Source organism: Gekko japonicus, unplaced genomic scaffold, assembly GCF_001447785.1.
Source record: "Gekko japonicus isolate JY-2015 unplaced genomic scaffold, Gekko_japonicus_V1.1 scaffold50, whole genome shotgun sequence".
Classification (NCBI taxonomy): Eukaryota; Metazoa; Chordata; class Lepidosauria; order Squamata; family Gekkonidae; genus Gekko; species Gekko japonicus.
Window position 1 is genome coordinate 1,868,033 of NW_015164666.1, and position 13,122 is coordinate 1,881,154.

Sequence of the window (13,122 nt, forward strand, 5' to 3'; positions counted from 1 at the left end):
GCCTGACGACGACGTGGGGACTCAAGGGAAAGGCCATGGAGCAGGCAGGGGGTTCGTGGGTGGGGGTGGGGTACGACATGCAAAAAGGTTTTTTTTCCAAGTCTCTACGGGATGCGCACAAACACCCAACGGCGCATGCGCACACTTCAGTTTAAAACTAAAACACAGCCAAGTTTGCCGCGCCGCACCGCTTCTTTGCCACGTTGTGTGATCGGCACCTCCCCCCTAACCACGGGACCTCGACGGGATCTCGATGGGACGTCTGATTGCGCAGCCCCGTGTTATTTTGCTCTGGGGCAAACAGCCACACTTCCTCCCTGCGCGGTTCCCCCCCTCCATTTTCCTGCCCGTGTGACCGGGGCCAGAATATTGTTTTACTCTTTTACTATTGTTTATATATGTGTAAATGGCAGAAACAGCACAGATCACTCCTATGCAGCCCTCATCAATGGGGTTCCTGATGGCTGGACCCCATGATTTGGTCTGGTGGGGGGTTGTCATGATCTGTGTAGGACTGGGAGACAAGGCCCAGGAGACCTGTGTGGGAGTGGAGAGCAGACACAGCCTACAATCCCCACAATGCTTAGCGACGGTTGTAACCAATCGGTGTCCAGGGATTGTGTGAGGAGATTGTGACTTAAGCTTTGTGGGCTGTGGAACTGCATTCTTTTCTGTACTGCGTTCTTCTCTCTCACAGAGCTAAACTGGTAGAGCTGTTTTCTTTTCTCTCCCAGAGTTAAACTGAGGGGACCGTGTTCTTTTCTCTACTGTGTTCTTTTCTCTCACAGACTTAAACTGAGGAGACAGTCTAGTCTGGGAGAATGATCCCTCACTGGGGACAGAGTGAGTACAGGTACAGGCTGTGGGCCTTGAACAGTAACCAGTTAAGAGAAATAGGTAGTCGCGTTAGATTTGTTTATTTTACCTTTAGACACTGTTATATATTTTAAGCACCTTGTCTTGTTTTCCTTGCCCCATTATTTTATTAATAAACCATTTGTTTAATATTCTCTGCCTGGTCCTCACAATTATGTTTCTCAGCTTAAAGGGGGCATATTGGTTGGGCTTGGGAGGGTACTCTGGGCCTTCCCAAGGGACCCTAAGTCCAGAGTGGTTGCAGAGGAAGGTGGCAACCCACTAGGGGTCATGACACGGGGGGAGGGTGATAATTACAAAACTTGATGATGTCTGTGGAAGCAGCAAGTTGAAGAACAAAGTGGCCAGTGTTTTGCTCTGTGCATGGGAGAAAAAGAAACCCACAAAGTGGGGGTGTTGGTGGTCGCACAACACACATACTGCTGGGAAGCAGGGTGCTTCAGATATAGGGGAAAATGTACCCTGGGACAGGGTGACATATTTGCCAGAAAAACAGTAACTTAATAGGCTTTTCTGAGGTGGACAAAGGTGTGGGAGAGACCTGATGACCCTGCAAGGACTGGACAGGAAGGGCTAATGAATTAGGTGAATAGAATTAAGCATTGATTATTTGCCGCTTAAATAAGGTAAGGGGGTGCAGGGAAAGTAAAGTCAGGTTTTGATGGGATTAGTCCAAGGGTGAGTCAATAGGTTCTGGGAGACCCACTGTCCTAAATTATGAATCTCTCCGGGGCATGGAGGGGGCATTAGACTGTCAGCTGCACTCACACTTCTAAACTACTTGCCCAGGCTTGTTCCTGACTAGCATTCATTTTGTTTCATTTTGGGTCAGGTAGTGTCCTGCTCTTATGAGTTTTGCAGTGATATTTTAAGAAGGGTGTTTATGGTTATTCTAGCTATAAACTGCTCCTCTGCGAGAGGAGGGGTCTGACTGCTAACAACTAGGCTAAGACTGGGGCAAAAATGTAAAATTGTTACACAAGTCTGGTACTTTATAGTGAGTGCATTTATACATACATACCTATAGACCAGAAAGCTGCCTTCTTTTACACATAGGTAGAACTGGGCTTGTATAAAATCTGGCGATTCATTCGAAACTTCTGAAAATAATTTTTACCTCATATTTTCCTTTTTTCCCCAAGGGCTCAGCTTCTGTCTCTGAAGGTGCCAGAATGGTATCCCCTCTGAGCTCCTCTAAGATGAGCACAGTCTCCCAATTACTATAGTGATGGGCAGAGAAAATGTCCGAGTGCATGCTGTCTCCAAAGTAAACAACCTAGAAGGAAAGCATCAAGACAGTTGTGTAGCAGTTACAAATAGAGCAAATGAGGCATTCATGTTCACTATATCTCTTTCTACTGCTTGGCCCTCACTGCAAAGTCACAGTAGATCATGAGGAGGAAGTTTATATATAGGATAAAATTATTTTTGAAATTGTCATTTGCATCCTTGGCAGAGGGAAATTAATAGAAAAATTGTGATAAATGAGCATTGCAAGCGATACTTTATGGGAAAAAGCGGTAACTCCATAATTTCCCTTCATATATGCACAGATGGGTTCTCTCCATAGACTGTGCATGTAGAACAGTTCATAGAGATACATGAACTTTAGTGTGAAGAATCTGAAACAATAACATCCATTTAAGAATGAACCTGTGCCATATTTGTACAACAAAATATGCTTTTTTAAATCATATGCTGTTAGTTATTCTTGCTTGTATAACTCATGAATAGAAAATAGAAGTCCAGAGGCACCTCAGAGACTAACAACATTTATTCCAGGAGGGTAGCCATGTTGGTCTGAAGCAACAGAACATACAAAAGCTTCTGCCCAGAATTAAACTTTGTTGGTCTTAAAGGTGCCACTGGACTCAAACTCTGTGACATTTACTCCAGTATAAGCTTTCAGGAGACAGAGCTCACTTCTTCAGATACAATGGGAAGAATAAATCATGACTAGCAAAGCAATTTTATTTGGAACTCACAGAATATAAATCAAAGTGTCACTTTAAAAAAATTGTCCACAGACTCAGAAGAAAAAATTGTTTTCCAAAATTGTGGGAGTGAACTTTCATGTTGAACTTAGTTTTGACTTATGTCATGGTCTGTCATGCTTGACTGCATATATTCCATACCGTGAAGACTGTTCTGATAGGATGCACAAACTTTATTACAAAGCCTGACCACCCGTGATAGGGTCGGAGTGTATGGTTAAATACACTTTCTCTCCCTCAAACCACTGTTTCAAGAATATAAAGCAGCACTTAAGACTCAAATCCTTCATATAAATTATTTTTTAAAAGCCCACATTCTATGGCTGAACTATAATTTCTGACATGTGAGAATCACAGCAATCAGAGCAGAGGTCTACATTTATGTAATTTAAACCATCATAAGACCAGAAGAAGAGCCTTGCTGGATCAGACCAGCGGTCCATCTAGTCCAGCATCCTGTCTCACACACTGGCCAACAAGTTCCTCTGGAGGGCCAACAACAGGTCACACAGGCTGAGACCTTCCTGTGATGTTGCCTCCTGGCACTATGATTAAAAGGTTGACTGCTTCTGAATGTGGAGGCTCCCCTTAGTCACCACTGATAGACCTATCCCCCATGAATAAATCCAATCATTACATCGTAGTGGGAAAAATAGTTCAGTAGTTCCAAGAAGAGTTGGTCTTTTCTGAAATACCTTTGGTTCTAATTTGCCAGTCATCTTCTTCAGCAACTCATACAAATGGCTTGCATTTCCTTGGGAGTACCAGCCAGGCTTGTCCAAGGACAGAAGGGCCTCTTGCTCTTCATCATTCTCTGAAGTAACAAAGCAGATTTACAGACAGCTCTCAGAATGTTACTGAACAACCTCCACATCCCATTCACACATTGCATGTTGTCCTAGGACCCACTAACATATATAAAATCAGCAGCAAGCTTGGCAGGTGGTCTGAGAAAACTCCAATTTCTCCAAAACTGTGACCATCATCCTAGCCTTTGTGTACAGTTCTCTTCAAAGAGACCACAGCTCTAACTAAAGTAAGTGGCCAGCAATCTAGTCATGAAACTCCAGTCCTGCTACAGCTCCTGAAAGTGAATCTGTTTATGATGTCACACGATAACTAGCCCAGCTGTCATAGAATAAACCCCAATGGGTGATTGTCTAAGAGCAATAGAAGAGGCCAGTACTGGGTCATGGGCAATTGAGTATGGGAGTAACAAAAGATGCAGTTCTCCAGCAGGATTGGAACTGTGGTTGGCATGGGAAGCTGTAACTGAGAAACGAGGTTGGGCTCAGAAGATTCCTGTTGCCACATTCTGCCAGTGGGGGAAGACTCCCCCCCCCCATTTGGCATTCCCTCTGTTTTTAATGTTTTGTATGTATTTTAACTGTTTTTTTTAATATGTGTTTGGAGAGGGTTCATATTAATGGTCTTAATGACACACAAATAAATAAAACACATCAATTTTGAAAAAGAGTCAATTGCAGGCAATCTAAATATGCACAGTGATAGGCAACCCCAGACAGAGACTTAATGAGTGAAAGAGGAAATGCTAGACACTGTTACCCAGGCCAGACCCAGCAATGGAAGCATTTATACCTAGGCCAGGCCAGACACAGCTAATGGACTGCCTGGAATATTATAAGCCTCCAGGAGAATAATAAGTACTCTTCTTTTACTCTATAGCTTCAAGTGGTTTGCTACAAAGTTAAACTAGGGCACAGATCAAGTTCAGGTCTTGCTTGATCTTAACAGGAAAAGCAGCAACCAATTTTAAATGCTATTCTACTCACTGTAACTACAATAAAGGTTATCGGTTGAGGGATGCATTCAAGTGAAGGATTGGAAGCTTTTGTTTTAAGAATGTTTTCAAATAACATTTATGATATTCTCATATTGATTTAACTAGAGATGCGATGGGTTCCACAAGAGCAACAAATGAAGAAGAAGAAGAAGAGGAGAGATTGGATTTATACCCCGCCCTTCACTTGGAGTCTCAGAGCGGCTTACAAACTCCTTTCCCTTCCCCTCCCCACAACAGACACCCTGTGAGGTGGGTGGGGCTGAGAGAACTCTGACACAAACTGCTCTTTTTCAAGGACAGCTGTGCCAGAGCTTGTGACTGACCCAAGGTCACATCAGCAGGTGCAAGTGGAGGAGTGGGGAATAAAACCTGGTTCTCCCAGATTAGAGTCCGCACACTTAACCACTACACCAAACTGGCTCTCACACCAAACTGAATTAAAAAAAAAAGTCCTGTTTTTGCTGAAATGTCTTAGCTTTGTTAGGTCTTTGTGGGTATTCTGTACTCAAATAATAAGCCCGTGTTCAAATATTTCCTATGCTTCTTGTTTCATAACACAATGTTGAACTGAAGGACAGAAGATATACCTCCAAACATGAGGCTCTGCTGAAAGAACAAGGAGTACAGGAAACAATAGACATGTGATTCCAGGTCTTGCTTCTTCCCAAGCACAGAAGCCATTAACAATCTGCTTCTCTAAGGGCCTCACAAACTCATATCACTTGTGACAATACATACATACACACATATATACTAGGAGTAAGGTCCATTGTGGGGAAAAATACAATGAGCTCTAGAAGGAAGCTCCAGGTGAGTGTCCCGGCTGTGGCTGGTGGGGCAGCAGAGCAAAGGGGAAAATAGAGGAAGGCAAGCCATGTATATTTCCTTCTGCTTAGCTACAAGGCAGGACTCTCTCAAGTCATTTTGCTGCCCAAGTAAGTAGTATGGGAGGACAGCCTCATGGTAACACGTATGGTTCCCTCCACCCCTGATTTATGTTGATTTGGGGTTACGCAGTGGCAGCTAAGGTAGAAAAGCACCTCCTCCTATGCCATGTCTTCTGGGGTCCAAGGGTCTGGAAAGCGGTTCCACAGCCAGTTACAGGGTTGCCAACTCTGGGTTGGGAAATACCTGTAGATTTGAGGGGTAGAGCCTGGGAAGGGCAGGGTTTGGGGTGCGGAGGGACCTCAGCAGGGTATAATGCCATAGAGTCCATTGCCCAAAGCAGCCATTGTAATAGATGGGATATTTTCTGTAGGGGAAATGATGTGCTGTGGCTGGGGAACACGGTGATTTCTGGGATATCTCCAGGCCCCACAGGCAGGCCCGTAGCTAATGGGGCCTGCCCCCTTGCAGTTTTTGTGGGCCCCTCCTCCAATCCTCAGCTCCACCTCCCTTTCACGGCCCCCTCACCCCTGATGGATCACTTCTTCTCTCCTCCCCCTGGCTCTAGATGGCCAGGCTCAAGGCGAAGCCAGCTGCAGCCCAGGCTAGCGAGTGGGTGGGCAGCGGCATTTGGCCCTGGGTTGGCCTCTGCTGGCCTGGTGCTTCTTGCTGGGTAGCACTGAGCAGGTGAGCAGCGGGCCAGGGATTCCAACTCAGGCAGCAAGGCGATTCACGCCCACCATGGGTGGGGCGAGGTGGGAGGCAGGGTGCCCCTGGTGGCTTGGAGCAGTAGCCGTGCATCAGTAGCTGTGCCACCCCTGTGAGGAAGGCCAGCCAAGGTGGCAGAGGCTGCAGGGGGGACCAAGTGCTTCTCCCGGTGGGGGGGACACAAGAGCAACAATGGGAGGGGCCGTTGGCTGGAGGCACCGAGCCATTCCTGTCCCAGCTGGGTAACAAAGAGGCCATGTGTGGCTGGGGGGAGGGGACAGCGAACCACTTCCCCCGTGCACCTCTTCCTTCTCTCAAACTTCCTTCTCTCAAACCTTCCCAGCCACGATGAAGGCCAGGCAAGCCGAGACCACAGGCACCGTCCCAAGGGCGCTGCCCCCTCCGCCCCAGCCTTACATGCTTCCACCTGCCTCAGCCAACAAAGGGAGCAACACAAGCCAGGCTGTCGATCAAAGCCACTAAGCAGCGCCTTACTTCTTCTCCCCCCCATACACTAAATATTAAATAAATAAATAAATCTTTCAATTTATTAATCGCTCAATCCTGCAGAACTTGCTGGCTCTGAGCGATTTAAAGTTACTCCATTACATATGGGACTAACAATGATTCAAGGGGTAAGGGAGGACAACATATAATCTTTAAATCACACACGTTCGCAGCCGACGGGGAATTTTGTTCAGCTGTAAGGTCAGACGTGTTCCAACGGCATTTTCCCCTCGGCGTGGCTTGATGTCGTCAGCCTTCTCCGGACTGCTTCAAGTTGCAGCGCAGCACTGCCACCGCCTGGCCGGACGGCCCATTACAGGCTTCCTTAATGCCAAAGAGTTCTTTCTAGGCTTTTCGGTCTTACACGCTGGACATTCCATTCGTCGGCTAACACCTCCCCCACCGGGGAGGTTTAGTGTGCCCACCCTCTCTAAGGAGTGGTACCCATTTTATCTACTCGCCGAAGCTTTCGAACCGCTGGGTGGACGGTGAGCTGGGGACAAGGCTGGTAGCTCACACTAAAATACATTAAAATGCAGAGGATTTATTATTCAATTATTATTTAAAAGTATGGGCATGGGATGGCAGTACCACACAGACGTATAATGGCAGGCCCCCTGAGAAAAACATTGGCCCCCTGAGGAAAAAGTTGTTAGCTACGGGCCTGCCCACAGGGGAGGTTGGCAACTCCAGTGACCGTTTAAGGGAAGATTGGGATATGTATTTTACCTCAGGGCACATTCAATGACTCCCAACAGTAACAGCAAACTGTTTAGAATGGCAAAGGCCAATCAGGCCCCCTGAGGAAAAAGTTGTTAGCTACGGGCCTGCACACAGGGAGATTGGCAACTCCAGTGACCATTTAAGGGAAGACTGGGATATGTATTTTTCCTCAGGACACATTCAATGACTCCCAACAGTAACAGCAAACTGTTTAGAATGTTAGAGGCAAAGACCAATCAGACCGCATATGACCTCTGTGTTCCGACTGGCTATTGGGGGGGGGGAGAGGAACAGCAAACTGTTTAGAATATTGGAGGCGAGACTCAGGCAATACAGCCAGTGGATAGGGACAGCTTCTGAGAGACACATCACGGAACCAATTGATCGGGGAGTGTAAGGAATGTTCACAAAGTGCCACCACCGAAATACAATTATATATAAGGAGAGATTGTATACATGGAAGAACCTTATGAACATACCCAACCACTGCGATCATCTTCCCATGCCCTGCCTTGAAAGGTGCACTTTTCCTTTGAGATTAGGAGGCTGAGAACCTGGAAGAGGGCCTTCTCAGTCAGGGCATCAAATATCTGGAACTCTGTCCCCAGAGGGTTGCATCTCCCCCTTTCTGTTGCTATTTTCTACCAGGAGCCAAAGACGGTTTTGTCTGGCATTCCTTTTGTTTTTCTTTTGTTTTTAATGTGTATTTTAGTTCTGTTTTTAATTGTTTTAATGATGTATTTTTTATTTCAGTGTTTTTTAAGATGTGATTTTATTAGGTATGTTTTAATTTGTTAGCAGCCTTGGTGGCTCTTATGACAGCAGAAACGTGGAGCATAAATTTTGTAAGAAAAAATAATATTGTTCTAGCTCCCCACAAGGAATTCTAAAATTTAATCTGTATTAATGCTTCCACAAGTACAGCCAAAAGTCAGCTAGGACTAACAGTCATTTTACAATAGTGAATTATGAAACAACTATTTTTAAGGATGTTCTATAAATAGGGTGAGACGGGAAGGAAACCTAAAATAAAAACACACTTCCTAGTCTTTCTCCATGTCTTCCTCCTGTGATTTCTGCATGCTCTTCTTACATCTAGATTAGATTACTGCTTTTCCACATATAAATAAAGCCACTGGGTGAGGTCATCCAGAAATTTGGGCTGAATTGCCACCAATATACAGATAACACTCAGCTCTATCTCACACTTCCAGCAGATCCCAGGGAGGCTATAGAAACTGTGAACAGGTGCCTGAAGACAGTTTTGGAATGGAGGAGAGCTAACAACATGAACCTTAGTCCCAACAAAATGCTGGTTCTACTGGTGGGGAGGTCTGACCCAAGAAATGGGTTATCTCCTGTTCTGGATGGGGTTGCACTCACCCTAACGAAGCAGGTTTGTAGCTTGGGGGAGGTCCAGGACCTAGGCCTTCTGTTGGATAAACAGGTTACAGCGGCAGCCAGGCTGCCTTTCAACAGCTGACCTTCCTGGGGAGAGGGTAAGGATCTTGCCACTGGGCGGCATGCCCTGGTTACATCTAGATTAGATTACTACAATACACTCTATGTGGGGCTGCCCTTGAAAAGTGTTCAGAAGGTTCAATTGGTGCAGAATGTGCAGCCAAGATGTTCATCATTGGTGTGGATCATAGGGACCATATAACTCCAGTTTTGGCCCATTTACACTGGTTGCCAGTCTGTTTCTGGACACAATTCAAGATGCTGGTATAGACTTTTAAAGACCTATTATGCTTTTGGACCAGCATACATGAAGGACTGCCTGCTCCCTTATGTACCTGCCTGACTGCTATGATCATCTTCCAAGGACCTGCTTTGGATGCCTCGCCATGTAAGATTAGACAGGTGGCAACCTGGGGAAGGGCTTTTTGGTCATGGCACCAAAACTCTGGAATTCTCTCCTTAGAGAGACTTCCCTTTCTGTTGCCATCTTATGCCAGTAAGTGAAGGCTTTGTTCTTTTATCTGGTGTTCCCTCAGTTATCCCTCCTTCCTAACCAATGTTTTAATTGTTGTTTTTATGTATGTGTATTTTATTGGTATGTTTATTTTAATTTAGTCTTAATTGTTATAATGATGTGTTTTTATTTTGCATATTTTTAACTGGTTAGCCATCTTGGTGGCCCTGATGATGGCAAGAAGTCGGAGTATAACTTTTGTAAGCTAACATAAATAATCAGTGATACAGCCAAAGTTTTTCTTTATGGCATTTCCCAGTTCAGGAACACAAAGCCCATCTGAATGTTCTTATTTGTTTTATAAATATATTCTGATTTTAAAACAACTTGATTGAAACTTTTAATATGTTTTAATAAGAAATCTAATTATTAGCATTTTTAAAGCTTCCAGCCAAACACTGATTTCAGGATATGTCTCAATATTTAGAAGCATATGTCTATAACAATAGACACCTACTATTGCAGGCAGATTGTAAAAAATGATTGAAATACTTAAAAACTGTTGGCAGCTTTCCTACTCCATCTCTTACTTAGTCCTCATGGTTATGCATACCAATGATTCATGCATTACTCATATAAAAGTGGAGACCTTTGTGTCTGACCAAACATAAAAGAGTGAAACCAATGAAGGGTTACATCCTCAATATTAAGTTCATATTCAAGCCGGTGGATAAGAATGGAGTGATCAACTGTATCAACGGCTGCTGAGAGGTCCTACGGTATTAACAGGGAAGATAATCCCCTATCCAACTTTAAACAAATATTGTACAACAGTGCAACTACAGCCATCTTGGTATCAGACCCAGGCCTGAAGCCAGATGGAAATAGGTCCATCAAGAGCAGATGTATCATTCAGGAAACGAGCTCTGCTGCCACCACACACTCCCTAGAAACCACCATACCACCTTTCTTAGAAAAGGTAAATTGGAGGCTAGCTTGTAATTGGCCACCTCATCCCTAGGGGTTTTGCAATTCCTTTTTTAAAAAAAATGAAATAATCTCCCCCCCCCCAAGTTTCATATGAACTCTATGGGTGTGTACAGGTGAAACACTTAACTGTGCTGTATTTCCCTTCACAATGCTTTTCAGAGGTTGCGAGGAACCAAAGTGAGAAAGGGGACAGGATAGTCTGTTTCTACTACTGGAAGTCCACATATGGGTCTTTTGAACCATTCTCTCTCTCTCTCTCTCTCAAATAGCAACCACAAACTCCTTCCACTATGATGCCATCTGTCCTGTAATACAGATTCACTCCTCATGGGAGTGGGGATATTATACTGCTCTTATCAGGATTTGAGCTAGCTCAGAAAAAGCATTCCAGTTGTTTTAATCAAAGACCCTAACTGCCAAGTATATTAATTTCTAGCTACAGGATAGGTAGGTGGGGGTTAAATCAAATTCAACTTAGCACTGACCCACAGGAACTAGTAGAGGAGACAAGGATCGTAAATTATTGGTAGTTTAACCTTACATAATCCCTGTGCTCAGATTCCTGGCAAAACATGATGAGCCTTCTGTCTTATGGGTTACATCAATCACCAGAAAGTCTTAGAACTAATTATAACATGCTTAAAATAACTGAATTGATATTAATGGTTAAAAAAAAGCAGAATGTGTTTCCTGAGAAAAATAATTTTTAAGGCCTATCCCTAGTAAAAGACCTGAGATTTTTTTGAAGAACACACAAATGAACAGTGAAGCTTTTAATGAAAACCAGCAGGCACAGATGCATGGAAACTATGTCTCAAGGAAGCTTTTTTGCAGTTGCTGCCAAGCACAAATCTGTAAGGAATGTTGTATGCAAACCCCTTCATTTTAGTCACATTAATTGCTTCGGGACCCGGTTTGCAAATCCCACTGCTAGTTGTAAAAGTGATGTAATTGTGTTTTAGGAACTCTGCCATATCATCCACCATTTATAGTAAATTACAATAATATGCGAAGAACCCCCCCCTTTAATATTTAGTATTTTTTTCTCCTGCGCTTCCTCTAAGGCATGTAACACCGGTATTTTACTCTTACAACAATCCTATGAGGTAGGTTAGAGAGAGAGAGAGAATGACTACGCAAAAAACACCCAGTGAGCTTCCCAGTGAGTGGAGAGATTCAGACTTAAGAACATAAGAACATAATAGATGCCAATGTTGGATCAGGCCAAAGGCCCATCCAGTCCAACACTCTGGCACACAGTGGCCAAAAATACCAGGTGCCATCAGGAGGTCCACCAGTGGGGCCAGAACATTAGAAGCCCTCCCACTGTTGACCCCCCCCCCAAGCACCAAGAATACAGAGCATCACTTGCCCCGGAGTCCCTATCTATACCTTGTGGCTAATAACCACTGATGGACCTCCGCTCCATATCCTTATTCTATTTTCCAGAGTTTTTTTTTCTGTGCGGATACTTATTTCAACCAGCAGGGGGCTCACTCTCCCCCAACAGCTTTTCCTACATAGTCAGTAGACTTCCTGGGTTTGTAGAAAAACCTAAAAACTAAAAAAATCCCTTCAGGGACGGCTGAATCCCCCCCCCACCTTTTGAAATGGCCTCTGCAGGGATCTGCTTCAGGCATCAACTGTGAGAGATTAGAATGTTTGGGAGGGGGCTTCTAACTGGCTTTGTCAGTCAAAGGGTGGGGGAAGGGCCCTTTCCAGGCCTCTTTTGGCCTTTCGAGGAGGGAGGGAGCCTTGGGGCCAGGTCTCACCTGTTGCCAGTGCCAGCCTGGGGGATTTCTAGAGATTTTGTGGTGGACGCTAAGGAGGGCTGGGTTTGGGAAGGGAGAGGCCTCAGCTGGGTATCATGCCACAGAGTCCACCCTCCAAAGCAGCCATTTTCTGCAGGGAGACAGACCTCTGCTGTCTAGAGTCCAGTTATAATTCTGGGGGGTCTCCAGCAATGTTCCCTCTAAGCTGTGGAGTCTTGGGAGCAAAAATTCTGCTTTGTGAGCTACTGGCATTAAAGTTGTGAGCGAGCAATTTGGCTACTGCATGAATTAGTTTGCTCTGGAGCCATCCTTCCTGAGCTAAGACAAAAATCTGTGAGCCGGAGGCTAAAAAACTGTGAGCTAGCTCACACTAACTCAGCTTAGAGGGAACACTGGTCTCCAGGTTGGCAACTCTAAGCCTGGCAGTAGTCTAGGGTTGCCAGGTCCCCCCTGATTTGCATGACTCAGCTAGCCACAGCTGCTTGCTACCGTTCATCAGCAGCCACCCTATGAAAGCCAGTGAGGTGCAGCAGTTAGAGCTTCAAAGTAGGGGCTGCAAGACCCAGCTTCAGATCCCCATCTTGCAGTGGAAGCTGACTGCGTGATTTTGGACCAGTCACATATTTCAGCCTAACCAATCTCACAGGGTTGTTGTGCAGATAAAAATGAGGAGGGAATAATGAAAGCTGCTTTGGTCCCCAAAAGCTATAATTTTCCTAGGTAGAGGCTGGAGGGTGGTGATGGAAAGCAGAAGACAGAGAGACAGATAAAGGTAGGTTGGCTGTTGGGTGGGAAGGAAATAGGGTTGCCAACTCCAGGTTGGGAAATTCCTAAAAATTTGAGGGATGAAGCCTGGAGAGGGTGGGATTTGAGGAGGGGAGGAGCTTTGGACTGGTGTAATGTCATAGACTCCACCCTCCAGCCATTTCCTCCACAAGAACCACCATT

General features: G+C 45.0%; 1 protein-coding gene across 1 annotated transcript in view; it reads right to left on the reverse strand.

The window, feature by feature from the left end:
* Positions 1 to 13,122, reverse strand: part of NT5DC1 (5'-nucleotidase domain containing 1) — a 164,181-nt gene that overhangs the window by 23,168 nt on the left and 127,891 nt on the right. The window contains exons 9-10 of the mRNA XM_015409065.1: positions 3,566 to 3,684; positions 1,994 to 2,152 (exon numbers count right to left, since the gene is read on the reverse strand). Coding sequence (XP_015264551.1) covers positions 1,994 to 2,152; positions 3,566 to 3,684 — 278 coding nt within the window. The remainder of the gene's footprint in view (positions 1 to 1,993; positions 2,153 to 3,565; positions 3,685 to 13,122) is intronic.